Source organism: Kwoniella newhampshirensis, chromosome 7 (genome assembly GCF_039105145.1).
Source record: "Kwoniella newhampshirensis strain CBS 13917 chromosome 7, whole genome shotgun sequence".
NCBI classification, from domain to species: Eukaryota; Fungi; Basidiomycota; class Tremellomycetes; order Tremellales; family Cryptococcaceae; genus Kwoniella; species Kwoniella newhampshirensis.
The window spans coordinates 1164381-1189888 of record NC_089961.1 but is presented as its reverse complement, the minus strand read 5'-3'; the positions used below and the strand labels follow the sequence as shown (position 1 = coordinate 1189888).

Here is a 25508-nt window from a genome sequence, read left to right as displayed (position 1 = left end):
ACGCGACGCTCCTCTCCTTGGTTTCCGGATAGCCATCGCCAATCGAATCACACACACACACATGCATACACTCTCACTAAACCATCAATAACCTAGAACACTACTCTTGTTCTCTGGCGGGAACTCGCAACTCTCACCCCATCGAACCAATCGTCATCGCCTCGCAACCATTTCCCACCAGCCCTCTGATTCAGATTCCGACCAAGTGCTTTGCTTTTCACCCATCTCAAATTGCTTGACTACGAAGGGCGGCTTGATCGCCATTCATTGCTCCACTCCTTGTTCGTCTTCATCAACATATCCATGCGACCAGCGACACGATGACTACTCGATTGACATCGACCGGTCCTGTGGTTCCTCAACCTTCATCTTCCTCTTCCTCATCTTCGGCCACGGCTGCAAACGCTTTCCGCGTTCCCAGAGGCAAAGGATTGAATCGACCGACTACGTGGTTCACATCGTCCACATTTGGCAAGTCATCGACATCCTCCTCCTCTTCCTCCTCTTCATCATCGACAAATAGCAATTCCTCCTCCGCGACCGCTATAGCTACAACTACAACCACGGCAAGGGCAACCGCACCGAGTCCAATGGCAAATCCCTTTACGGTCTCATCATTCAAATCGCCCTTCCCGTCGAGCAAAGGCAAACACAAGCTTTCTCCGTCTCCTTCTCCTTCTCCAAGACAACAAGACGAGGACTTTGTCATGATCTCACCCGTTCGACCAACTTTCGGCCTAGGTGTGAGTCTCAATCCTGGACGAAATAACGGCACAGCTGGTCCATCCCCATCACCTTCTCGGATTGCCTATCTACAGAGTTCGTCCATGATGCGTGAGAACTCAAATTCATCGTCGTCACCACCCGAGGACAGTCCTACACCTGCATGTGGGATGGCGAGTGCGACGGCTAGATTAAAGCTCGTGGACGACGATTCACCGATCAGAAGAGTGCCCGGGCAGAGCAGAAGTTTAGCCAGAGCGGGAGGAGATCACAGCTCGAAGAGCGTGTTTCTCTCACCGGAAAAAACAAAGCGGGGAGGTTGTACGACAAGTCCATTAAAGTTTTCGACCACAAATCTAAAGCCAGAGGTCGACGACGAGGGTTCACCCCAGCTGCCGCCCACACCCTTGCTTGGTAACGGACTACCTGCACCTCCACCTCAGCCATTATTTCCACCTATCCGAACCTCCAAGTCTCAAGACGGCACCACCTCTCAGTCTCTTCTCACCGGTAGTACCTCCAAAAATGATGGGTCTCGCATACCACGACTGTCAGCTTCGCATCCCCTTCGAGCAAGAGCTGGAACCGACGCGGAACGACCGATGCTGGGACAAAAGAAGGCCATCTCTCTTGACCAGTTCCCTAGTAGTTCAGCAGCCAACGACGAGCTATTCGGCAGCAACTCGCATATCAGTTCACACGTGAGAAAGTCTCGACCAGCCTCCTCCTTCGGTTCTTCCGGCATCACTGGTCTGCCATCTTCCGCCAGTGTCGGTCGGGCCCACAAGCGCATCAATTCGGGAGACTATCACAACCTGGTTCATGTTTCCAGCAGCGGATCGATTTCGCGCTCACACGGTGCGAAGTCTCTCGCTTTATCACTCACCCCGAACCTCGGCCCTCTCCCTGATTTTAGCCACTCAAACTCATCCCTCTCATCACTTTCTACAGCGAACCTCACTCCTCCCACATCAGCTTTCTCACCCGCCGAACCGCCGATCTTCGAAGACGTCAAGCCTCTGCAAGAAGCTTTCGAGCAACCGATCGCCACAGTCAGTCGGAAGTTCAAGCCCCGAGATTCTGGTGTTTCAATGGGCGACGCAGACGACGAGAGACCAAAGCCAAAGGTATTGATTCCACCTCCAAGCGTGATGAAGCCGCTCGCGTCAGGCAGACCACGACGCCCTGCGATGTCCAAAAGAACTTCGTCAATGGGTGACGAAAGACGGGTGGATATGAAAGACGTCGAAACTCCCGGAGTGGGACCCATGATGGCCAGCGGATGGCCAGGGAAGGGCCCTTCTTTCGACTTCCTTGGAGAAAGCGGTGCCGGCCTTGGCTTTTCGACTGGTACAGCTGAAACGAAACCATCCATGCCAGACACTCCCGTGAAGAGGCACTCCTTCACCCACGCCGATGTCTCTGAACGATCGACAGTCGGACACTCAGCACTTGAGCCGACACTTCAACCACACCCCCTTGGATCAGACGGTTCAGTTGCGCCGCTCGCGAACTCAGCCAAGCCAAACATGCCATGCGTAGTCAACAAATCAAGTCTCGCTCCGCAATCGGTACTGAAAAAACCTGCTCTTACGACGATGAAGAAGCGACCAGGAGCTGGCCAAGTCCCTCACCTGACGCTCACAACTTCTTCTTCGCCTGATTGGCAGGGCGCAGATGAGGACGACTCGAGCCCTACAGTCAGAGTCGGTGGGAGCATGGCTCAGGCACAGGCACAGGGTTTGAAACCGCTGTCACTGAGCAAGGGTGGACCAAGAGTTGGATTGCTGAGAAGATTGAGCAGTGGCATAGCAAGCGAGAGTGAAGATGATGGAACGCCTACGAAAGACGGTGGTGATAGAGCGGCTCTGGCAGGTGAGTACCTGAGCAAGCAAGTGGCTTGGCATGTTTGCTAATGACAACACCAGTCGCTCGATCGAACCTCATCACACCCACACCTTCACCCAAGGTCGTTCATACCGCGACCTTGGCAAGTAATGCGACCAAGAATGCCAACCTTCCGGTACCGATGAAGAGCAATATACCATCCGGGATCATGCCGCGGCTCTCTTTGCCAGCTTTCCCGCCCCCCAAGCCTCAAGCGACGAGGACGCTTCACCATCGACAGTCTCATCCTGCAACTGGGACGAATCAGCCTGAAGAGGAGGATCTATTCGAGAAGAAATTCATCACCCTTGAAGTCCTGGGCAAAGGAGCTTTCTCGACTGTCGTCAAGGTCCAGGATAGGTACGGGGAGGGCCTTTGGGCTGTGAAGAAGGCTCGCGGGGTATTTGACGGCGTCAAGGATCGGTGAGCAGTGCTCCAAGCGAAAGATAGCAGTGAGCGGGTGAACTGACTTCTGTACACAGATTGCGACACCTCGAAGAAGTCGACATACTTCGTCATCTATCCCGAAACCCATGTTCCCATGTCATCAAGTTCGAGGACGCATGGGAACAGAACCGTCAGCTGTTCATCCAGACCGAGCTGTGTCTCGGTTCTTTATCCTTCTTCCTGGAAGAATATGGACGGGTTGTGGAACGTCTCGACGAGGGTCGTGTCTGGAAGATCGTTCGTGAACTGAGCGATGTAAGTCACACGTCCCTACGAAACTTTTCGCTCGGAAATCAGAGAAACTGCTGATCATTCCTGCTTGCTTCTAGGGCCTCAATCACATACATTCCAATGGTGTGATTCACTTTGACGTTAAACCCGCCAATATAATGATCTCGTCGACCGGGTCTCTAAAAATCGGAGATTTCGGGCTCGCAACTCGTTGGCCAAGACTTGAACCAGGCGAAATCCTCAAGGGATCAGGCTTAGGACCCGGAAGCGGAAGCACCAGCATGGCTATGATGGGCGGTCGCGGAGAGAAGCTGGAAAGAGAAGGGGATAGGGTTTACATGCCGCCTGAAATGCTGCGAGGGGTGTTTGTGATGGCTGCAGATATCTTCAGGTGAGCTGGATGGTGAATTTGATGGCACGAAGCAAGGCTGACGAAAGCATCTCCGTCTCAGCTTCGGTCTGGTCATCCTAGAAGTTTCAACCAACATCTGTGTGCCAGACGGCGGTGCACCATGGCAAGCTCTACGAAGCAATGACTTCTCGGTCGTCGATCTCTCACCTCTTTCACCGGCACTGTGCGACCTTATCACACAGTGTATGGCGGCAGATCCCGAGGCTAGACCAACCATCGGGCATATCGTCAGACATCCTGTTGTGCAAAGAGCGAGAAGTGGCAGGGAGGCACTAGCTCCCGAAGAGAAGGGATGGTTGGTGGACGTCCTCGCGGGGGGGTTTCTGATGGGCGGGGCTGGCGGAGAAGACGTGGAGATGAGTGAGCTCTGAGCGTATAGTTTGGATTAAAGACTTTGGTCCCACGTCATGACAGCGGGAGACCGAATGTGGACGATCGTATACAGAAGTCAACAGAGACGGAAGAACAACAAGTTGTATATAGAAGTAGATGTTTTTGAAAGAGGACCTCGGGTCAAGAGGTGTAGTGTAGCGTATTGTCTTGCTAGCTTCCTGTTCTGGATCCATACGATATAGTCATAGAGATATATGGTCCGACGTCGCTTGATGCGATGAGCGAAGAGATGAATCGATGATCATATGCTGTGAATATCTCGAAGGATGTTTTATTCCATTTTATCCCACTCCTCGTTTACTCCTCACCACCTGTAACTTTCCTCTCTATTGTCTGTGATGACCACAGCTACCTCAACATCTGTTGTATGCTCAGACAGAAGTCTCCTCAGTCAATCACTCTCCCATAGTGACTGTAGGTAGACTCATACTGTTGTGCGCTCTCGCTCAGCTCCTAAAAAACTTGTCGATAATCGACGATAACAACTTGATTCTCGCTCGTTCGCTTCATGACACAATCTTCTCTCCCTCCTTCTCTTCCTCCGACGTTGACTCTCAAGAGACCTAGATCCACCTCACAATCACAATCACCATCTGCTTCGTCCTCACCGAAAAGAGCCGCTTCCGAAGATCCCTTCTCCTCAAGCTCGGATTCGGGTCGTGTGGACCCTTCTGCTTCGCATTCCTTTCTCAATACCAGTATGGCCGGGATAGGTGTCGGTGGAGTGACTGGGAGTCCGCTGAGGTTGCTCAGCAGTGATGATGGGAAAGACGAGTGGGTGGAAAGGACAGGAGAAGTGAGATTGGCTTCTCCTGACGGTACTGAGGAAAAGGGTCAGGCTCAGGCAAGGACCAAGGAGAATGAGGAGCTCGGGCCAGAGGTATGGAAGGAGCGATACAACGAGCTACTAGGTCAGTGAGGACTCTTCATGTCAATCCTGACGCCCTCATATGCTGATGTGATCCGTGTCCCTTAGAAACATTACCACCACCTTTCAGAATCTATGACAAATACTACATCTTACCAAAACCTATCGTAACCCAAATCAAGTCTCTCGCGTACAGCGAAGAAACGCCATCCTCTGATACATCTTCCGTTGACCTCGCTGGCGCAATCAAGAAGCTCATACCAGACGAGTCGGACGAGACTTTCTGGGTCATCCAGTCGAAAAGCTCATCAGAAGAGTCAGAGTTGGTCGGACTTGGGAAGGAGGAGCAAGTGTGGAGTATAGCAAACGCAGAGGAAAATGTGGATTTTGTTTTCGTTTCAAAATCCGGTTGGGAGAAGGTCTTGAAATGGTGAGCTTGCCTATCCCTACGTGTGACTGCATTGGTGCTGAGAGTCGGGAACCCGCCAGGTTCGGATCCTATGATGGACCTTCATTACCTCGATACTGTGTCCCACCCGAGAACATCGAAATACAACCTGCGACCATCCGATTGTTCGTCCTGCATCCCACCACGTCCTCTACAACTACCACACACAGCTCCGACGAGGCCGATCAGGTCGTTTTAATGTGTCCTACGACCACACCTATGCCAATCTTCCAGGACTTTGTGCGATCGGTCGTCTCGCAAAAGTTCGGATCAGACAAAGTGAACGATACTTTCGCACAACGATTATGGAAAATCGACCAGACTGGCGCCAATGACCAGGCATTATTATCAACTGGTTCGCTCCTGATTTCTCCGTCAGCCCTCATCTCCACTACGTGCTTGGCCATCGAGACCGATATGGAAACAGAGGAGAATGTCGCCGAGATGGTATTGGGAAGGTCCAAATCTCAAACCCTTGTTGTGGAGTTTGGCAAGCGAGAGGGACGACGACCAGTCTGGCTTGTGGATGAGGATCGCGACGGCAAAGCCGTGGAAAAGGTCACGAAGCCGGCCGGCGCTCTGCCACCGCTTTTCACCAAACCTGCATATTTCGCTGGGTCTGGCGAAGCGTCCACCTCGACGTTGACATCCAATGTTGGAATGCAGACCAGAAGTCAGTCGAAGCCTGATCGCAAAGGCAAGGGTCTTGTGGGATTGCAGAATCTGGGAAATACATGTTTCATGAACAGTGCGGTTCAATGTCTGAGCAATACCCAAGAACTGTCGGAGTATTTCCTCTGTGAGTAGATTCTTCTGATGGCAAACGAGTGGTGACGATGCTGAAGAATGTCATTGCAGCTGGCGTCTATACGGAGGAGCTCAACCGCGACAATCCTCTAGGAATGCACGGCCAAATCGCAGAAGCTTTCGGTCAAACGGTTGAAAACCTCTGGGCTCCCGTCACAAACTCATACCATTCCTACTCGCCTCGACAGCTCAAATGGAACACATCGAAATTCGCACCTCAGTTTGCTGGGTACGGTCAACACGATACTCAGGAGTTCATCGCTTTCTTGCTTGATGGCTTGCACGAAGATCTGAACAGGATCATCAAGAAGCCTTATATTGAGAAGCCCGATTGGAAAGCTGGAGGAGGTAAGAAGGAGTTGGCGGAGCTTGGGAAAGAGTGCTGGGACGGGTACAAGAAGAGAAACGATAGTGTGATCGTGGACCTATTCCAAGGACAGCTGCAGAGCACGCTTGTTTGTCCAGAGTGTCACAAGGTGAATCTTGATTTGCTATACTGATACAGCGTACGTCGATGCTGATAACGACATTCTACAGGAATCGATCACGATGGATCCGGTGAGTCCCGTCGAAGCAGCCGTGCGACACAAGGCTGATCGAGTTCAAACAGTTCATGTATCTCACTGTCCCTTTGCCTATCGCTCAAAATCGACACTTCAACCTGACTTTCATCCCTCGGGATGTGGAGAAGTCACCGGTCAAGCTGCGTTTGTTGATTCCACAAAACTCGTCGTTTGCTCAGATCAAGGACAAGATCGGCGCCATCATGGGCTGCAAGGGAACCAACGTAAGTTATGAGGTCTGTCGTCCGGGAAATCAGCTAGGCTGAACGTGCGACCTAGATTGTGGGCTTCGATATCTGGAAGAACTATCCCTACGCTTGGTTCTTCGACGGAGACCATAACGGTGAATGTAAAGATTCGGACGAGGCCATCTTTTACGAGCTCAACGTTCCTGTGTCGGCGACGAGGAGGGCTGTCGGACCTATCGTTACCGATGGCTCGGTCACAGTCCCTGTGTATACCTTCAAAACGATGGACAATCGACCAAGCTATATACACAACGATGTGCCCTCGGAGAACGCGCTCAAACCGTTCTTCATTACATTGTCGAAAGTGGAATCTTCCGATCCGACCGCAGTGCGAGAAGCGATCATACGCGGGTATACTCGCTTCATGAATCCCGAGTACAAGGACCAGATTTACGTTCCTATCTCAAGTGCACAAGCCGTGTCATCGGCACCACCAAAGAGCGACGACGGCGAATCGGTGACCGAGATTCACCTCAATGGAGACCAGGCCACGGCCGTAGAGGTGAATTCCGCTGAACAAAGCGGTAGTATGGATATCGATGCGGCGCCTTCGATAGCTCCTGCTGATCCACAGATTGTCAATGGGATTCATTCGGCCGGATCAACCGCATCCCTCATCAGTCAGACATCAGGAAAATCACTCGCCAGTCTCACCGGGAAACTCGTACCTCGAGCCGATCTGTTCAAGGTACATGTCGCTGATCCCACCGGAGATTTCTCGATCAAGTCGCTGAAAGGCAAGTCCAAAGATCACGTCATTCCATTTTACGGCAAAGAACCCGCGTCTGCTTCGAACAGCTGGTCTCTCCTCGAGTCAAGGAAGAAGAAGGCGAAGAAGCACATTGTCAATCGCCTTGCCTCTGGTCTCAGTTCCATGGTCAGCACTGCCTACGGCTCCGACGACGACGCAGCCTCCGACTCTTCCGCGACGGTCTCTTCCCAATCACAGATACATCGACCTGTCGTTCGACCTGGCGAAGGAATCTATTGTGAATGGTCTTCAGATACTTTCGCAGAATGGCTGGATCCTGAGCTCGTTGGTGAGACTGTAGTTGACCCTGCTATTGAGAAGGAGTTGGCCAAGAAGAAGGAGGGGAAAAATATCAGTGTGGAAGACTGCTTGGACGAGTTCTCAAAGGAAGAGACTCTTGGCAATGACGATCTGTGGTACTGTCCTGTGGTGAGTCGAGCCACATGCCAGGTTGCAGTGGCTGGAGCTCACTTGGTGTAATGATGATGCAGTGCAAGAAACACCAAGCTGCAACTAAGAAGCTGGAGATTTACAAGGCTCCAGACATTCTTGTCATCTGCATAAAGCGATTCGGCTCTTCTCGTCGAATGGGCGATAAGCTGGACCACCTTGTCCACTTCCCGATTGATGGTCTCGATCTTGAAGAAAGGATCGGGGAGAGGAAGGTAGCTAGAAGTCTGAAGCTCAATGGAGAGGACGCCGGCGCATACGGTATCGAAGAAGATGACGAGCCAATGATATACGATCTTTGTGAGAAGCATTTTCTTCATCGAGTCATGGTGGCGTACTGACGATGTAACAGACGCCGTGGACAACCACTTTGGTGGCATGGGCGGAGGTCACTATACCGCGTTCTGTAGGAATAAAATCGATGGAGAGTGGTACAACTACGACGACTCGAGAGTGTCCAAGGCGGATGTTTCGGCGGTTCAGGTGAGCTGACACAGCATGTAAAATGAACGTAATATCTGACGAATCTCACGCAGAGCCGAGCCGCGTACCTTTTATTCTACAGGAGAAGGACAAAGCGACCCATCGGTGGCATCTCGAGAATCAAGGCTGAGGTAGGTCACCCACCGGATTGCAATTGCGGCACAGCTGACTCAGACACAACCATACAGGAGGCATCTCGAGCTGCTTCACCAGTGCCACCATCTCCGCCCGCTACTGGGTCCTCAACGCTGCCGTCTGGTCTTCCGTCCCCCGCGCTCTCTTCGGACGAGCTTCCTCCTTACACCGACGATGTCCCTCCTCAACCCAGTCCATCGGGAAGTCTTGACAACAACATCTCTTCTGACGAGGAAGACGGGTTTGGTGGCGAGTCATCCTCACGAGTCACTGGCTGGCACTCTACCCTGGGCACAACGAGTGGTACGGATAGAGGACTCGATTTAGTCAGTGCAGGTCAGACCGTAGGATTTGGAAACACAGCCTGGGGAGCCGGAGTCAATGTCCCAGCGACCAGTCATTCGTTCGGAAGCACCGCGGCTGCAGCAGCCACAGAGACTGAAACGACCACGGACGTGGATGTAGATGGAGACGAAGCATTCATGAGTGCGGAAGAAGAGCCTGCGACTGCAGCAGGTGGATTAGGTGGGGAGTATGAGGTGGTTGGAGGCAAAGAAGCAGACGAGAGTGATGCCGAGATGGTCAGTGCGCCAGAATCAGTAGTCTAGAGAAGATGTAGAAGTGAAGAAGTACCACGGTAGAGAACGATGGCGAGTCGTTTGTTGTACAAGTAGTGATTGCAGTGCATATCCGTTTGGGTTCCTTTCAGTGTCAATATGCATGGTCCGAGGTATCTTCGCGTGGTCATGAACTGGATCTGTCAGCACAGAAGATGGGACACCGATGTTGACATGTTTTCATGACATGTTCATGATTCATCTAATGCACTGGCTGACTGATCATATACAACTGTATGAGCTGACGCACGCTTCTCGCCAAAGGAAAAGAAAGAACAAAAGAAAAGAATTACAACTCCATGCCCACCAAGACCCACTTTGTCGGGTCCCATTCCCAACCTCCTTCCAACGCTCCAGGCTTGACGACTTGACCACCTACATACATCAAAGAATGCAGTAACTCTGCCAATCCATCTTGATCACGATCCAGGACCAAGATCAGATGATTCGCTTCGAGAGCTTCTGACGCGAGATCCAATAACGCTGTCAAATACTCCCTCACGTCCAAAGCGTAGTGGCTCATTGTGGATCCAGTGTTGGAAGGCGATGCGATGGATAATTGTGGATCGTGTGGACGCAAGATCTGGGAGAAGTTCGGAGAGAGGATCTCGGGTCGTTGTTGAGCGGTGGAAGAGGGGGACGGAGATGAGAGATGGATGTAGACTGTTCGACCGGATGATGGATGATCAAGTATGAATCCCTTGAGGACATTAGACGGCGGAGTTATCACCTCCAGGGTATGGGAAAGGGGCGCGATTCTAGCGACGTGGTGTGGGAAGATCGACGATATGAGTGAGATGATAAGACCATCAGGTTCGGGAGGAGAGCGGTTTCGACGTCGAGCTCCAGCCCCATCTCTAGGTATGGAGATAGGTATTGTGGTCGTCGTCGTAGCAGCGAGAGGGAGACTGGACGATGACATCGGTGTGAGAGGGAGAGACATCGGTTGAGCGGTGTATGAAGCTGCGATCTGGTGCCGGTGGGAATGAGGTATGTCGACAGATTGGGTGAAAGAAGACGGGGGAGTGAAGATGGTCTGGGTGAGAGAACGAGATTGGGTAGGAGAAGGTGATAGTTGAGAGAATTGTTGGTGCAGGTAGGACGTCAGAGGATCTCTCATGTTCTCTGATGACTGGCCGACGACGACGCTGTTGTCATCCTGTGATATTTCGCAAACAAATATCAGTACGGTAGTCCCAACTAAAACAATAGCCGGGGGGGAGGACAAGACCACCAGTGGTTTGGTCACTCACGGCAAGTGCTCTCCTCCTGCCTTCCTCAAACCCACCGTCGGCCTCCGCCAGCGAAAGAAGCGTAAGCCGAGTTGCTCGCGTCATCTGCATCTGAATAGACAAAGATCTGACCACCGTTGCCACCGGCCCGAGCGATGGCTAAAGGAGGATAGAACGGGTTCTCGATATCGTGGTGATGATTCGGTGAGAAGAGGAGGGAAGAAGACGATGAGGCCCCAGTACCAGCGCTTCCCAAGGCGCCGCTGCGTGCAAGTCAGCTTACGGATCTCGGACACGGGCACGAGACCAAGGGAGAACGTACGCGGGGCGAAGATGTCGATTGATTTGGATGCTAGCGGTGGTGTTCATGTTCGTGATATATGCTTCAATTCTGGCGTCCTGCCGCGCGTGTCTCTATCGGTGGGACAGGAGAGCAAGTATGCTCATAAGGTGGAAGCGGTTCGCAGCTGCGTTGTCGTGTGGGTCGTGAGTCAAGCAAAAAGGAAAAAAGACGAACATGAGAAACCCACAAAGACTGACGTCGCAACTCGACAATCTCGAAACATCGTTGATTGCGCCAATCAAAGAGTGGCAACATTCTCCTGAACAAGAACTCCAAAAAACAAATGTCGCCAAGCTGAATCGAACAGCTGTTTCCACAGACTTGTGGGTGTGAATCCTCCACAACGTGACGTACTAACCGACTATACGATAGCGACAGCACACGATGCAGCAGTGCATTTCCGCTGATCTATCGAACACATCGATCTGATCAACTTAGAGTCACTGAATGGAGCGTTACATGTGTTGACGTGAGGCTTGGTCTGACTATTGAGGAGATCCATTCAAGAGTTGTTTAGCTCATGAACAGGATGAGTGCCTTGTAATTCATCAGTGATACCAGGAGGGAGTCCGTGGCGCAACGAGATCGATCCCAATTGTGCGAACAATCTTGGCCATCTATGGTCGATCAATCTATCAGTGTCTTTTGCCGAGGCGGGAGGTTACTTCCCGCTCGCGTGAGCTCGGGAGACATCGTTGTGAGGTTTTACTGTCGCAGTCTGCATAGTGTCGACTCTCAGCATGACCTCAAGACCTCTCCTCAAGACCTTCCTTCTTTCGGGTACCGAGAAAGGGACAAGACAGAAACAGGAACTGCCAAAGAGCGTCAGGAAGACAACTCACTCGGTAATCAAGCCCCACGTGATATGGAAAAATCTCGCGTACTGTTTTGCGGGTGGGAGCACATAGCGGGGCTGGCTTCGAAGGACACGGCAACTCATGGACTAGCCAGGAGGGCAGCATCAACATTGTTGCAGTTGCATAGATAGTCGAATCTGTGGTCAAGTCTAATAGGTTTTTTTTCCTTTGATTCGTGCGACAAGCCTTCAGGATGCGTCTTATCTTGACTTGAACTGTTCTATGTCTGTACAAGCACCTTGAGACCTCTTGCCCGCAGTGGAACCGCCTGTGTAGTCAAGGACCATAATAGTCGGGGGCAGTCAAGGGACGCCACATGGACCCGTGTAAAAAAAACCTTGTCACCAACCTGAACAGGTGTTTCCACAGAAATTGTGAGCTGTAGTTGCGACTCGCCACAATGTAACGTCCTAACCGACTAGACGATGATGACGTTTCTAGACGATGCACGCTGGTCGAGAATTCCAAACCATAAATCGCAAAAAGCAAAAGCAATTGTCGCCAAGCTGAATCGAACAGCTGTTTCCACAGACTTGCGGGTGTAAATCCTCCACAACGTGACGTACTAACCGACTATACGATAGCGACATTTTGTTTCTGTTCCCAGCAACAATGTGTTAATAGATAGCAAATTGACTTTGTGGCTGTTCGGTGTCTATGCCGATCTAGCGATTTCCGGTAACATCCGCGTCGTTGTCGTCACAGCTCTTTCCCCCGGAATTCCTTTCACTTGCCACCGGTATATTTTCTTTTCATCTTCATTTGCCATTTCTCTCATCGTTCATCATTCAATCCAGCAAGATATATACATCAAACATGTCTTCGCCTCCCAAATACACTGACAGCCCACAAGCTGGTCCCTTACCTGTCAAAGGTTATGGCACCACGTTCGACACGATCGACGCATCTGCCGCTCAACCACTCCTCGCCGCCCAGGCTTCATCCAGTCGAAACGCGTGGATGGACGAAGCATCGCCTGATGATCTGCCTGATGACTTCAAAGTCGGCGTCACAGTCATCGATTGCGATGCCGAGATCCGTCTCGCATTCATCCGAAAAGTCTACTCGATCCTGTTCGTGCAGCTTCTCGTCACGTCGTTGGTTTCCCTTGCCATGTCTTTCCCCAAGGCGGTAGAGTTTACCCAAGGGAACCCTTGGTTCATGTGGATCCCTCTCGTCGGAAGCTTCGTCAGCTTGTTCTTTGTGTACTGGAAGAGACACCAACACCCGGCCAACTTGATCTTGTTGGGATTGTTCACAATCTTTGAGTCGATGATGATCGGAACAATCACGAGTTACTATGACAGCGCGATTGTAGGTGCCTTTCTCATAAGGAGCATCTTTTCTTCCTGGTGGGAGAGAAAGACCAGCTAACTGAGCACATTCATAGGTTCTACAAGCGCTCTTCATCACCCTTGGAGTCTTTGCTGGTCTTACGCTGTTCACTTTCCAGACCAAGGTACGTTGCATCCACTCGGTCATGCCTCTTCGCAGTGCGCTGACTCCCCTTCTCTACAGTTCGACTTCGCCTCTTTTGCTCCTTTCCTTTTCGTTGGAATCTGGGGACTTTTCACTGCCTCTCTCGTCCAGATCTTCCTCCCCTTCAACGCGAATGTCGACCTCGGCATCGCTTGTTTCTCTACTCTCCTCTTCTCGGGATTTGTCCTCTACGACACTCAGCAGATCATGAAGCGATTGTCGGTCGACGAAGCCATCCTGGGAGCTTTGACACTGTACACTGATGCAATCGGGTTATTCATCAACATACTACGTATAGTGAGTGTGCAAGCACGTCCCGAGCTGATCATCAAAGCTCAACAATCGATCACAATGAATATCTAGTCAAGTGCGATCTATGAGCTTTGACCCTTTACCTCGAATTCTTGAACCTGTTCTTGAGCATCTTGAGGATCGTAAGTCGTAACGAGGAGAGGAGATGAGGTCGGAAAGGCGGAAGTGACTTTTGGGTTGGCGGTGGTTTCTAGCCAAACAACTCGAACAACCGTTAAGTTAAGATTCGCAACCACTTACAGGCAACTCCTTCAACTACCTATATCTCCTCTTACGGTCGATCGTCGTCACTACTACAAGCTCATATACTGTCATCAATAGCTATTTGGGTCCAGTCTGTAGCTTCTTCTCTCATGTATGATCAGTTGTCACTCTTTCCTTCTTCCGTCTGTCGGAAAGTCAGCCATCGCCGCGCGCTCTACCGACATCGATGGTCACACTAGTGACGAGATTTCGATCCTGACTGAAAATGAGACACCTTTGGTCTGATAACGACTCGCCTTCGCCGACATTATTTATCGGGTTGCGATCACGACTGATAAATAGGGTAATGCGTGCTTATCTATTCATGACGCGTGGCCCAATGCGTGCAATCTCACGCGACTTATGATGAATGCGGCATCGGTGTTGCGAGTAGGACTGTTCACTTCAATCGTTCTCGATGTAATGGGACGACTCGAAACTTGGTAAGAATGTGACGACTGGAATCTGTTCGTGCATGCAAGCGCCGGGAATCGCATGCTGAATATTGCTGAAGGATAAATACTGACTTCTCCGCCAACGTATCCAACTCTCCCTATCATCAGTCTTCGCACATCTTCTACAGTCTGACCGTATTTACTTATAATAACTTACCTATCTGAACGATCCCAAGCTACACTACACGATGTACCAAGCACAACTCCAAATTCTTCTCGCTCTCGCGTTTCTCCACCCCTCGCTTTCTTCCCCTCTACCTCATCCCCAGGTGACCTCTGCGCCTGATGTTTCGGGTCATCTTCTTCCCATTACTCCTCGGTCTCCTTTGCTATCTCACCTGGCCGAGCGAGACTCTACATCGGACGACTCCATCCCCATTTTCGACTCGACTGCCGCCCAACTTGTCCTACAAGAACTCAAAGCTGTCAGAAATAAATACTCCAAGGCCGCGCAATATCTGTCCGGCGTGCAAGTCGCTCAAGCCGATGTAAGCTTCCAACAACCGTCAGCTGCCTTGCCCGTCCAAGCTGCCCTTTCTGGCAATGCGAGTCTGGTTCACTCCAGTGCGAGTGCCACGATGAGCAGGATGAGTTGGTCAACCGGTACCACGGTCAATGCGCCTGCTTCAGGTGGTAGCGGAGTTTCTAGTGCCGCGAAACCTGAGTCAACTTGGGTGCTATTACCACTCAAGGAGGAGATAGGTGGCTGGAGCTTGTTGCCTTCTGCTACGCCCTTCTCCTCCCATGGTCCATCGACTTCAATGTCCACAAGCACTACATCGACCTTGTATCCATCCTCTTCCGCCACATCCATTCATATACCTTCCATGGCAAGTTCGGCCACGGCCCCTCTGCCGATCGCGATGGGTACCGAGGTGTTCACGCCTGACATCGCTCATCTCGATATTGCTATTCGAAGCAAGACAAGCGGAAGTCCCAATGTCCCTCTAACCGACTATATCTCCGGATCACTCGACGTGCTGTACTACGGAAACATCAATATCGGAACGCCAGCACAGACGTTGACGGTGGATTTCGATACGGGTAGTGCAGACCTTTGGGTGAGTGCCTTGGTCTGAAGATGTGATGTAGATCAACTTGCTGACTCTCGAACCCGTGCAGTTGCCTGTCAGTTGCTCCAACTGCAATTCCAAGCAATTCGACTCATCAAAGAGCAGCACCTACACTACCAAGGGCGAAGCTTTCGATGTCGAATACGTGAGTGCGGCAAGGCTTTCTCCCCATTCTCGATGACATATTCTGACACGATGTCCATTCACATAGGGATCTGGTCAAGTTTCGGGCGTTCTTGCTCGAGACACAGTGTCGATCGCCAACACTGCCATCACGGGTCAATACTTTGGAGCTGTGTCTTCTGAGTCTGACGATTTCCACGGGAACCCCAACTCTGGTGTCATCGGTGAGTCGGCTCACCACGGCTGAATCTGCTGCCATCTTTGGACTCTTCGCTAACCATGATCACCATTCCGGTTCTTGCAGGAATGGCGTTCAGCTCAATCTCATCGTCTGGGAAACCGACCTATTTCGAAAACCTCATCAGTACCAAATCAGTCACTTCGCCCTTGTTCAGCTTCCATCTCTCCCGTCGTCAAGCTACTGGATCGCAATTGTGCATCGGATGTACGGACAATTCAAAATACACCGGATCGATCAGCTGGATCCCCGTCATCTCTCAGACTTATTGGTCGGTCAGTATGACCAGTTTCTCGGGTAACGGAGGGAAGAGTAATGCTCTTTCTAGCAGTTTGATTGGGGTGAGTTGGCAGATGATCTCAGTTCCTCGTTTCACCTTACATGTTCGCACGCCATCCACTACTTTACATGTATGGCCCAAGCGCCTGTCTATTGCTAGACGTTCGTAAGAGAGGAGCTAGGCTGACCCAGGATGACGAAACTATCAGGCCATCGATACCGGCACAACCCTCATCTATGTTCCTACCGCCGTCGCCAACGCGTTCTACGCCCAGATTCCCGGATCGTCCAAAGCCGATCAATACGGTCAAGGGTTCTACCAGTTCCCCTGCAAGGCGAGTCTCGCCGTCCAGATCGGATTCAACGGTCAATCTTTCGCAATCAACAATGTCGATTTCAACTTGGGCAAAACATCTTCAGGTAGCTCGTGAGTGCGAGCTCCCCCTTTTGCCCATCTGAGAGGATCAATCCTGACGGATTTATGCGATTGCAGGATGTGCGTCGGAGCCGTTTTGGCTGTTGCCGATGGATTCCCCAATAATCTCGCCATTGTAGGAGACGCTTTCCTCAAATCTTGGTATTCGGTGTACGATTATTCCAACAACGTCAGAGTCGGATTGGCAAGTAGTGTCAACAACAGCAAATAGTCAAGAGTGTGATTCTTTTGGAGGCTTGCTTTAGATGAGTTGGTCAGCACTTTGATAGATGGTCCGGTTATATTTTCGGTACGAGGGTCAGATCGTAGACAGAAGTGATTGATTGTTACTGGATCTGAATGTATACTGTATAAAAGTACTTCCATCAGATATACGTCTTCCGTCTTTCTGGTTTTGAATGTCGGGGTGTTGGACACTTCACAAGTCTGTGCGTACCATGTTCGATTCTCTCATCACTTAGCCTCAGGGGCTGCTGTCTTGCACAACGACTTTGATTTCCCCGCCATGGATCGGACAGAAAGCTTCAACAAACCCCATCATCTCTCCTCTCATATCTACAATTAATTACAATGATCGGTACTGCATCACAACAGAAAGATGACGTACTGATGAAGGACAAGAAAGAGAAGATCGTTAAAAATAGATGAGGCGGGCGCGAGGGACGTTGCGGTGTGAAGACAAGAAAAGGGGACGGAGGGGAAGGTGAATGATAGATAATGTGACAGGGAAATTGAGGAATTACCAAGAACAACAATGCACAGTATGCGATTTTCGTACGGATAGGCCTTCCATCCCACCGACGACACCGGTCTCACCGTTCACCCTCGAACGAGAATCAGACCAGCTGACATCGATCGCTACGTAATACTACTCCAACTTCCTCACCCACTCCTTACCCACTTTCTCCGCCAACTCCTCTACAAGACATCTCCCGAATGCCACCGTATGGGCGACAGGAGCACACATGCCCAGCTCGATCGGCCAAGCGAACCTCTCCGGACGATCGACGTCGATCTTCCTCGCCGAACCGAGATTATCACCTGGAGCAGGCAAAGCTTCGTCATTGAGCTCCGAGGACAAGGCATATTCGAATGTCCTTGGGAACTCGGTTCGGAGTAAGCGAAGGGAGAGATGATGGCGTGATGTCAACAGAGATTGGGATGCTCGGGAAGATGAGGACGTCGATGTTGAGATCAAAGGCAGAAGGTCGGGCGGTAAGGAGTATGAGGTCTGTGAGTCGGGCGAATGGTGAGATGAGGATGAGGAGTGTGATCGAGCAGCGGGAGATGGATGTGGTGGTTGGGCGTGGGAAGAAGAAGTCCCATGGTGGTGAGTACCAGGAGGTGAAGCGGAGGTTGTTGAGCTGGGCGACGGACCATGTTGGGACGAAGACGTGGACGAGGCAAGCTCATGTCCTCGTCGAGAAAGATGCTTGAGCTGCTCCGCTGTCAGATGATAGCAGACGACAGCTTCGATCAGATGCCTGAATAAGCGGGAGCAATACGTCAGCCATAATAAATACCATTGGTGCTGAAGCATGTCCACTCACATCAACCCGACCATGGCCCTCGCACCCTCCCGTCGGACCTCATCTTCTCCCTTTCTCATCTCGTGCTCCCAACCCCTTCGCACGAAGTCACGCAGAGGCGCGCTGTCGTTGTAAGGTGTGCTCCTGACTCGACCTCCACCTTGCTCATCGCAGAAGTAGGAGTACAGCCAGAGGAGGACGGCGTCTGTAAGACACAGCAAACCTTTCATGGGGTCGTGCGGTAGGGTGGACACGAACTGAGGATGGGCAGACTTGGTCCGTTGGTAGGCGTCGCCGTGACGCTTGAGAAGAAGTGCTCGGTTGCGATATCTGAAGTGATTATTGAATCAATCAGCTTTAGGTCACATAAGATCGAATGTTGTCGAGACACTTACACCTCAGCCATCGACTTCCACTTCTCCCTGCTCCAAGTCTCCTTCCCTTCTTCCCTTTCATCGATCACCTCATTTCTCAGCCCGCTCTTCCCTCTCATCGACTCCTTCTTCATCAAGTTCACCGTCGGACTTCCACTTCCCAGAGCCGGTGTCAAAGCTCCCCTTTCCCCCGAAGCCGACCCAGATCTAGCTAGATCAAGCTTGCCTTCGACCTTTTGACGCTTCCTGATGGTCTCAGGCGACATCGACAGACCCAAGCCGAGACCGATCCCCGGCCGACCTGCGGCTTCACCCGATGAGGACTCGGATTCCGAAGAGGAATGAGATGATGATGATCTCTTTCGTTTGAAGGAGGCCGAAGTGGAGTGCACGTATTCGAAAAAGGTTTTAGGCGGAGAGGTGACAGAGGTGGAAGATTCGGGCGAAGCGGAAGGGGTAGGAAGGAATGTGGGTGGAAGTGTCTCGGGTAGTGGAGCAGGCAAGGAAGAAAGCATCTGAGTGAACACACGCATTTGTCAGTCACAGTTGTTTCCATGAGCATCACCCGTATTTTCGAGTCTTCGAACGAATATGAACGACGAAAGCCGCTGCTCACCTTCAAGATCGCCTGCGCCCCTTGATTCTTGACCTCAACCTCACCCTTGACCTCGTTCCTCAAACCGCTCGAGCTCCTCTCCGAACCCATCTTTGGCGTCGGAGCCATTCCCAACCCTGGTGAAAGTGGGCGACCTTCGATCCGAGAAGTCGAGGACGATCGAGGATGACCAGGATGGGGCGGCAAGGCCGGGGAAGCCGGTCGGGACATTGTGCGAGGCACATATGAGGGGGACGGTGCGTGGGGGTTGAGGCGGACGGTGGAGGTAGACATTGTAGCGAGGTCGTTGACGTCGTCGCAGCTCGAGTTCCGAAGAACAGTATTGTATGTTGTTAAGAGTGGTGTCTGTCGTTATATGGAGGTTAGTGCCGATGTGAAGGGAAGAAGAACGATCGATAGGCTGAATAGACGAGGATATATCCCTCGACTTTTGTGTGCTTGTCACGCTTTGTCCCTCGTGAACAATAGTAAAGCTGTGCGTAGTCACAACAAGGTTCCGGAACTCGCACACCGACACAGTGTGTATTGTCCTCCGCGGTAGTGATCGAGCCTTTGTCGTCAAAGAGCCTCGTTTCAGTTCCTTGTCGGGCCTCGGATGATCGGTTGTTGTGCTCAAATCGGGTGATTAGGATCTTGTCGTAGAAGGAGAGGTGAAAGAGAAAGGACCGCGTTGATTCAAGATGACCTGAATTCCTGTTTGTCCCCTTGTTTCGTCCGTATGATCGTCAAACGGTCTGGATGAGGTCCACGAAAAGGAAGGGAGGGGCGGGACGGATACCGGCCCCCTTGGTCCGGATCGATTCGATATTGTTCTATCTTGATTGTGGGATGAGGTAAAGGGTTGACTTGACCAGACCGTATGCGGGTATAAATACCAGTGTGGTCGCAGGTGTCAACTTTGTCGAGTCGGGATGATGTCGATCGACCGGATGAACAGCGATGATGATGACTGTACTGCAGATAGATGGGATGTGTGCTTGAAACAAGGTATCATGCGAACAATGCGGTTTTTACACAAGGGAAACAAATACAACTAAGCTTTAGCTCTCGGCTTGGCTCTCTGGGGGAAGTGAATGGGTGAGAGGTGATTGAGTGTGTGAGTGAGAGAGAGAGAGAGACTAGGAAGGAGGCGTAAGAAGGTGTACGTCGTTTTCCTTCCCAGTTATTCTTTGGTTGAAAGAGTACGGCTACGGATGATGGGAAAGTACGTGATTGGTTATGTCAGATCACCATTAAAGTTGTTCGGGTTGATCGGGCGAATTTGTGCCAGTTGCTGACAATTCAGAGATGAATGCAACCAGGGGGTCAAGTATCGATGCTGCAGATATGACCCCTTCTAGATCATGGGCAGGAGGACCTCATTCGGTCCGCCAGCTTTTCCCATATCTCTATCCCTCTCTTCTGTCCTCACTCTATGCGCGCAAGTCGGTGTCAATCCATAATAACATGATGAGATTTCATATAACTCATGTCTTACTCTTGTTCCGAAGATGAGATAGATGATCAAAGGCTTGACACATCAGGCCGAAGCCCTTTCGTCCCCCCTGCCCCTGCCCCGCCCCCCCCCTTTCCTCCTCTGCCCATTCGCCCCCATGTACTCGGCAATCATTACAGAGGAAGAGAAAAAGAGAGTCGGCAGCCCTGAACGTGCGTGTCCTGATAACTTACCTGAATCAGACAAACGCCCTCAAAAAGAGAAACCACGATTGTGGAGGTGGCGTGCCTCGGATCTTTTATTAAGTGTAACGCAACTTATAGGACGGATTAGTGGCGGTGCCTCTGTCCAAGATTATGGTAGTACCGTATCTAGGCAATGATCATCTTATCATGGTGGAGCATGTGAGCGGGCAATCGTCCATCGGTGGTGCTATTTATCGCAGCACTTACTATGTGGGATCCATAGTCTCTTCTGGAAGCGGTGGGGTGTTGACTGAAGGGCACAACTTGATCCAGTTAACCAATCACGTAGTTGTGATGGGTGCCAGCCCAACGGCGCTATCGCTCCATGATCGGCCTGATAGACAAATACGCGATAACTCCTTTCAAGCGGCCGCCTCACACGTAGCGCAAGACACGGAGACTCTGGACCTCATCATCACTCTCGCAGCGCTGACCAATTGGTCATTCATTCAACGACTGATTCTGACCACGCATTCTTGTCAAGACAAGAAATCCTGTGGTGCGACGCAAGCTTGGGCTTTGATTAAGAATGGCCCTCTATCATGCTTATCGGAGAATCACCTTTCGGTTACAGTCGACAAGGCAAGGAAAAAGAACACGTCAGATATGGGTATGGGGCATGTGTTACGTAAGGTCCAGTTTGTCCGAACCGAGGCCCGGCCGGAGCTATCCGGTTGTAGGATTTTTATTGTTCAATTCTCTCAAACGCGTGGTATTTTGGTAGTATCAGCGGTGTATTTGTTGGTTTGATTTGATAGCGTCACTGCTCACTGCTCACCGCCAACTGAATGGTTCTGGGCAACTAGCCGAATCCAATCACCACTCATCATCCCCGCCTTGATATCATCATCTCATCATCTCATCATCTCATCATCTCATCATCCTCATCATCCTCTACATCATACCATCTTGATCGGTAGTCACCTATATCCTGATACGCTATCCCTCCCTTTCTTGTCCCCTTGAACATCACATATATCAACAGATTCCCTAATCCTCTCAATCACAACAAGCAACTTCTCGCCAATAAAGTTTTTTCCCCCTCTCACTCGACCTGGCGCTTCATCAGGTCCATCTGCCTACAGCTTCCAGACGACGCTATAGATCCGCATCGAAAGGAGAGCGTCTACCACCATTCCCCATTGTTCCACTGCATGGTACAAGCATTTGAAGCGCTTGCTTCGATCTGTGACTCCCATCGTAGATCGTTAATCAATCACTCGACGTATCACAACAGTGACCCATCATAACTCGACGAATCGCCCACGATGCCTCCCATCGCCATCACCTTCCATTTCCCAACCCCTTCCGCATCCCCTTCCTCCTCATCATCGGTCGTGAACAGATCAGGCTCCACCAACGCTCGTAGGAAGACTGTCAAACCCATGCTCTTCACCTACGACAAAGCAGGTTGCGCCGCCGATCAAGATAAACTCAAAATCAACCCGTCCGTACAAAAAGCTCCACCCGTCAGTCCTCCCGATAGCACCACCACCGCTTCGTCCTCATCTTCCTCCGACGACAAGAGCGGCGATTCCACGCCGTCCCTTGCATTGTCGTCTGGATCGAAACGACGAAAAGGTCCGGTGCACGTGTTATCGCCATCCATAAAGACTGCTTCTCTCACCCCGCTCCTTCGCCCTCTGGTCACCCGATGTTCCGCGACCTCTCTCACCACTCACGACGAATCCATCCATACTCCAACCATCCCATCCCCACCTCGCAAGAAGCGTAGCGGCTCTAACGGCGTTTTGGCCAAGTCGAAATCCAACAGCGACGCCCCTGTCTGGCCTACCATCCATCCTTACTCCCGCGCGTCGGATCTTTCCAATACACGGTCATCCGTCCCATCTCCTCGCGAGATACTTCGTGCACAGCGCATCGAGGAGGAAAAAGTCAGACTGAAGAAGGAGAACGCAGCATTGGCTCGCGCAGTGGTGGCTGCGAAGAGGAGGAAGCCAGGTCCCAAGCCAAGGGGAGGAAGCAGAGCACCGAGCGGGACCAAGAGGGGAAGGAGTGATAGTCCAACCAAGGTGACCAGTCCTGAGGACAAAGAAAAGGTTCCTACCATCTTCATGGAGCCTGCTTCGAATGAATCTTCCCCTGCACCTTCTTTCGGATCTCGCTCAACCGGCTTGAAGAGAACGCGAAGCAATGGCGTCTTACCCATTTCCACCTCCCTGGCCCACTCCATCACCGCCTCCAGCACCGTCGGTGGTGGTTCACCTCTCAAGGCCGTTATAGGTCCCAGCGGAGAAGACGACGATGTGGACGAGAAGACTCTCGGACCTAAAAGAAAGAGGTCCCGTCTCGCTTCCACGAGTTCAACCATTGCCGATCGGGATGCGACACTTGGCGCTCAGTCATCAACTCGTCGAGCAAACACCACTTCTCCTGTCGGTACCCCGCCTGCTCTACCTGAAGATGAAGACCGACAGCCCAAGACTTTCCCCCTGCAAGCTGGTCAGCTCCAACCCAAACACGTAGCTCGAGCTGCCTCCATAGCGCCTTCTACTGCAGAGTCATTGGAGAGTCCCGCGACCTCGATGAGGAGGGTGGTTTCGGCCACCGGGATGCCAGGGGGATCGAAGGGTCTGACGAGGAAGAATAGTGCTAGTTCGGAAGGCAGCGCGGCTGGCAGAGAGAGATCCAGGAGGGAGGTAACTCTGCCAAATCGTCTCAAAGATTACGAGACGAAAGCGGCCACTTGACTGATCTAGGTGAGTGTAACTATTCTAGAAGTGGCATCGCTCGAAGCTAACAATCACCCAGCAGCATGTCAAGCATGTCTCGTCTTGTCCACGAGATCCGGTTTCAACCATTCTCACACTATATCAACTTACCCAGACATATCACATTCAATCATTTTCATCATCATTTTCCCTCTCATGCCTATGGTCACATAATCACCATCACGACCGCCCTTCCGTCGTCGAATGTCCTATCCCATCGTCATCCTGTCGGCAAAGAACACTCAGTCATTTCTGTATCATTTGATACTTCTTGTGTCATATCAATATCTTCCCTTCCTGTCGTACATTCACATCTTTTCTAGTTGTTCTACTACATCTTCTTCTCCACTCTCATTAGATCGGATGTCTTCATTCTTGCCTCTTTTGTCTCTTGTCATAGATCCCGTTTCTTTCTACATTTGTTTTTCTGGCCGTGTGATGTGACCTAATGAGCCGTCACCATGGTCGATCTTTCTCGCTGCCTGGGATGCGAGAACGTGATACTCTAAGACAAGACATGGATGCAAATGATACGTCGGTCCATGCTGATGCCGCTTCACAATGTCAGAGAGATGCAAGCGAAGACGAAGAATGACATCGTGGCATATCAAAAGTGTTTCAGAGTCGACTTCCGAACATAAGCATTGGACTGCCTCCACCGGCATATCAAAGGGGATAGATACCCAAGACAACATGATGTCAAGCGATGATGATAGTGTTGATTCATGCATCCTTCACTTCGACCATCCCGATTGTTCACAACTTGAGCGACATCTTTGACCGTTCTCTATCTTCGGTACCAACCGTCGGTACAACACATCACATCAAGTGCACGACTCACGACACACACTCTCCGTTGTCCCTCTCTCTCTCCGTTTCTCCCTGCCCACATTTTCGAACGACAACGCCATCCGATCCAACTTCGCGACGAACCTCGACGAACTTCGACCGCCTCGACCGCCTCGACCGACATTCTCTGCCCGATATCCGAAGTCGATCGATCCCCAGACGATGTTGATCTCCCCATCACACATCCACACCTTGCTCTCCTCTCTACTCTCCTCCCAGCGGGGTCCGGAAGGGCCACATACGGCCCTGCTCATCCTTCCCCAAGGTCAGTTGATAAGTTCAGCTTTCGCGGATCTCGACGACGAGGGTGAAGAAAGCGACGCTGGCGAAGAAGGAGAGGAGGGAGAAGGCGACGGGGGAGTCGACGGAGATGGTGGGGAAGATGAAGACGAGGAACCGTATTTGGAGAGACCGGAACGATTGAGATTGTTATTGGGTTTGGCGAGTCAGTGGAATGAGGGCGAATCGCAAAAGATGGAATGCGAGGTGAGTCAGTCAGTCGGACAGCATCAGCCGGTGACTCAACCGATGAGGGCAGGGTGGGGTGGAAGGGGTGTAACTGGACGGAGGAGTTCAAGGACAAATATCACTGAGAATCTGCGTTCAAGATGGATCTGACTGACATTCACCCTTTGTCCTCCTCACTCTCGCCCTTGGTCTTCTCTCTCCCCATTCATACTCTTGCTCATCGATGAGCCGGACCAGCTCGGCAGACTCCACTTCACATCCATCTCTCTGCCTCTCAACGACGGAAACACCACAACGTCAAATGTCAATATGAACTATCTCCCCGCTGTCAGACCTCCGGTCGTGGATCGGTTCGTGTTGGTCCTGAACGGGACGACGCGGACTGGATGGGCTACGTTGAGCGCCAAGGTGAGTCGGTCAGGTCGACGGTCCACTCTCGTTCTGTGTTTGGGGTATGTCGGCGGGTCGGTAGGGATGTGGCACCTATCCCACAGAGCGGGGTTGGTGGATGGGTGGGTGGGCGACTCGGTGGGATATTAGTTCACTCCAAGGAGCCAATCAAGAACGTCATGTTGTACAGTGACATCGTGGTCATGTGGAGCAGATACCAGTCGACTTCCTGTGCCCTCCTGTCGAGTCAAAGCACTAGAACACCAGAGCTGACTCTTTCATTTATGGTCAGTCCGAGGGATTCAAGAAAGGCTGGAAAGCATGAAAGGCTCGATTG

At 51.5% G+C, this 25508-nt stretch overlaps 8 protein-coding genes across 8 annotated transcripts; 6 read left to right on the top strand and 2 right to left on the bottom strand.

Annotated features, from left to right (window-relative positions):
* Positions 1–320: 320 nt before the first annotated feature.
* On the top strand, positions 321–4071 carry IAR55_004146 (uncharacterized protein; the record flags this gene model as incomplete). Its single annotated transcript, XM_066947247.1, has 5 exons — positions 321–2598; positions 2652–3033; positions 3093–3312; positions 3387–3679; positions 3741–4071. The coding sequence occupies 5 exons, from the start codon at positions 321–323 to the stop codon at positions 4069–4071; spliced, it is 3504 nt and encodes a 1167-aa protein (XP_066802626.1).
* Positions 4072–4601: 530 nt separating this feature from the next.
* On the top strand, positions 4602–9454 carry IAR55_004145 (uncharacterized protein; the record flags this gene model as incomplete). The annotated part of the gene is made up of 11 exons (XM_066947246.1): positions 4602–5004; positions 5070–5391; positions 5451–6208; positions 6268–6692; positions 6754–6774; positions 6827–7003; positions 7059–8207; positions 8270–8528; positions 8581–8711; positions 8765–8842; positions 8900–9454. 11 exons carry the CDS (start codon positions 4602–4604, stop codon positions 9452–9454), a joined length of 4278 nt encoding a protein of 1425 aa, XP_066802625.1.
* A 298-nt stretch (positions 9455–9752) lies between these two features.
* IAR55_004144 (uncharacterized protein) lies at positions 9753–11064 on the bottom strand (the record flags this gene model as incomplete). Its single annotated transcript, XM_066947245.1, has 3 exons — positions 9753–10622; positions 10748–10958; positions 11018–11064. 3 exons carry the CDS (start codon positions 11062–11064, stop codon positions 9753–9755), a joined length of 1128 nt encoding a protein of 375 aa, XP_066802624.1.
* Positions 11065–12711: 1647 nt separating this feature from the next.
* On the top strand, positions 12712–13904 carry IAR55_004143 (uncharacterized protein; the record flags this gene model as incomplete). Its single annotated transcript, XM_066947244.1, has 5 exons — positions 12712–13209; positions 13286–13354; positions 13414–13675; positions 13756–13808; positions 13881–13904. 5 exons carry the CDS (start codon positions 12712–12714, stop codon positions 13902–13904), a joined length of 906 nt encoding a protein of 301 aa, XP_066802623.1.
* Positions 13905–14572: 668 nt separating this feature from the next.
* Positions 14573–16744, top strand: IAR55_004142 (uncharacterized protein; the record flags this gene model as incomplete). Its single annotated transcript, XM_066947243.1, has 6 exons — positions 14573–15445; positions 15507–15602; positions 15669–15804; positions 15885–16159; positions 16307–16524; positions 16591–16744. The coding sequence occupies 6 exons, from the start codon at positions 14573–14575 to the stop codon at positions 16742–16744; spliced, it is 1752 nt and encodes a 583-aa protein (XP_066802622.1).
* Positions 16745–17401: 657 nt separating this feature from the next.
* Positions 17402–19325, bottom strand: IAR55_004141 (uncharacterized protein; the record flags this gene model as incomplete). Its single annotated transcript, XM_066947242.1, has 4 exons — positions 17402–18017; positions 18084–18392; positions 18458–18951; positions 19053–19325. 4 exons carry the CDS (start codon positions 19323–19325, stop codon positions 17402–17404), a joined length of 1692 nt encoding a protein of 563 aa, XP_066802621.1.
* A 2675-nt stretch (positions 19326–22000) lies between these two features.
* On the top strand, positions 22001–23443 carry IAR55_004140 (uncharacterized protein; the record flags this gene model as incomplete). Its single annotated transcript, XM_066947241.1, has 1 exon — positions 22001–23443. One exon carries the CDS (start codon positions 22001–22003, stop codon positions 23441–23443), a length of 1443 nt encoding a protein of 480 aa, XP_066802620.1.
* Positions 23444–24475: 1032 nt separating this feature from the next.
* Positions 24476–25496, top strand: IAR55_004139 (uncharacterized protein; the record flags this gene model as incomplete). Its single annotated transcript, XM_066947240.1, has 3 exons — positions 24476–24799; positions 25019–25189; positions 25464–25496. 3 exons carry the CDS (start codon positions 24476–24478, stop codon positions 25494–25496), a joined length of 528 nt encoding a protein of 175 aa, XP_066802619.1.
* Positions 25497–25508: the final 12 nt, after the last annotated feature.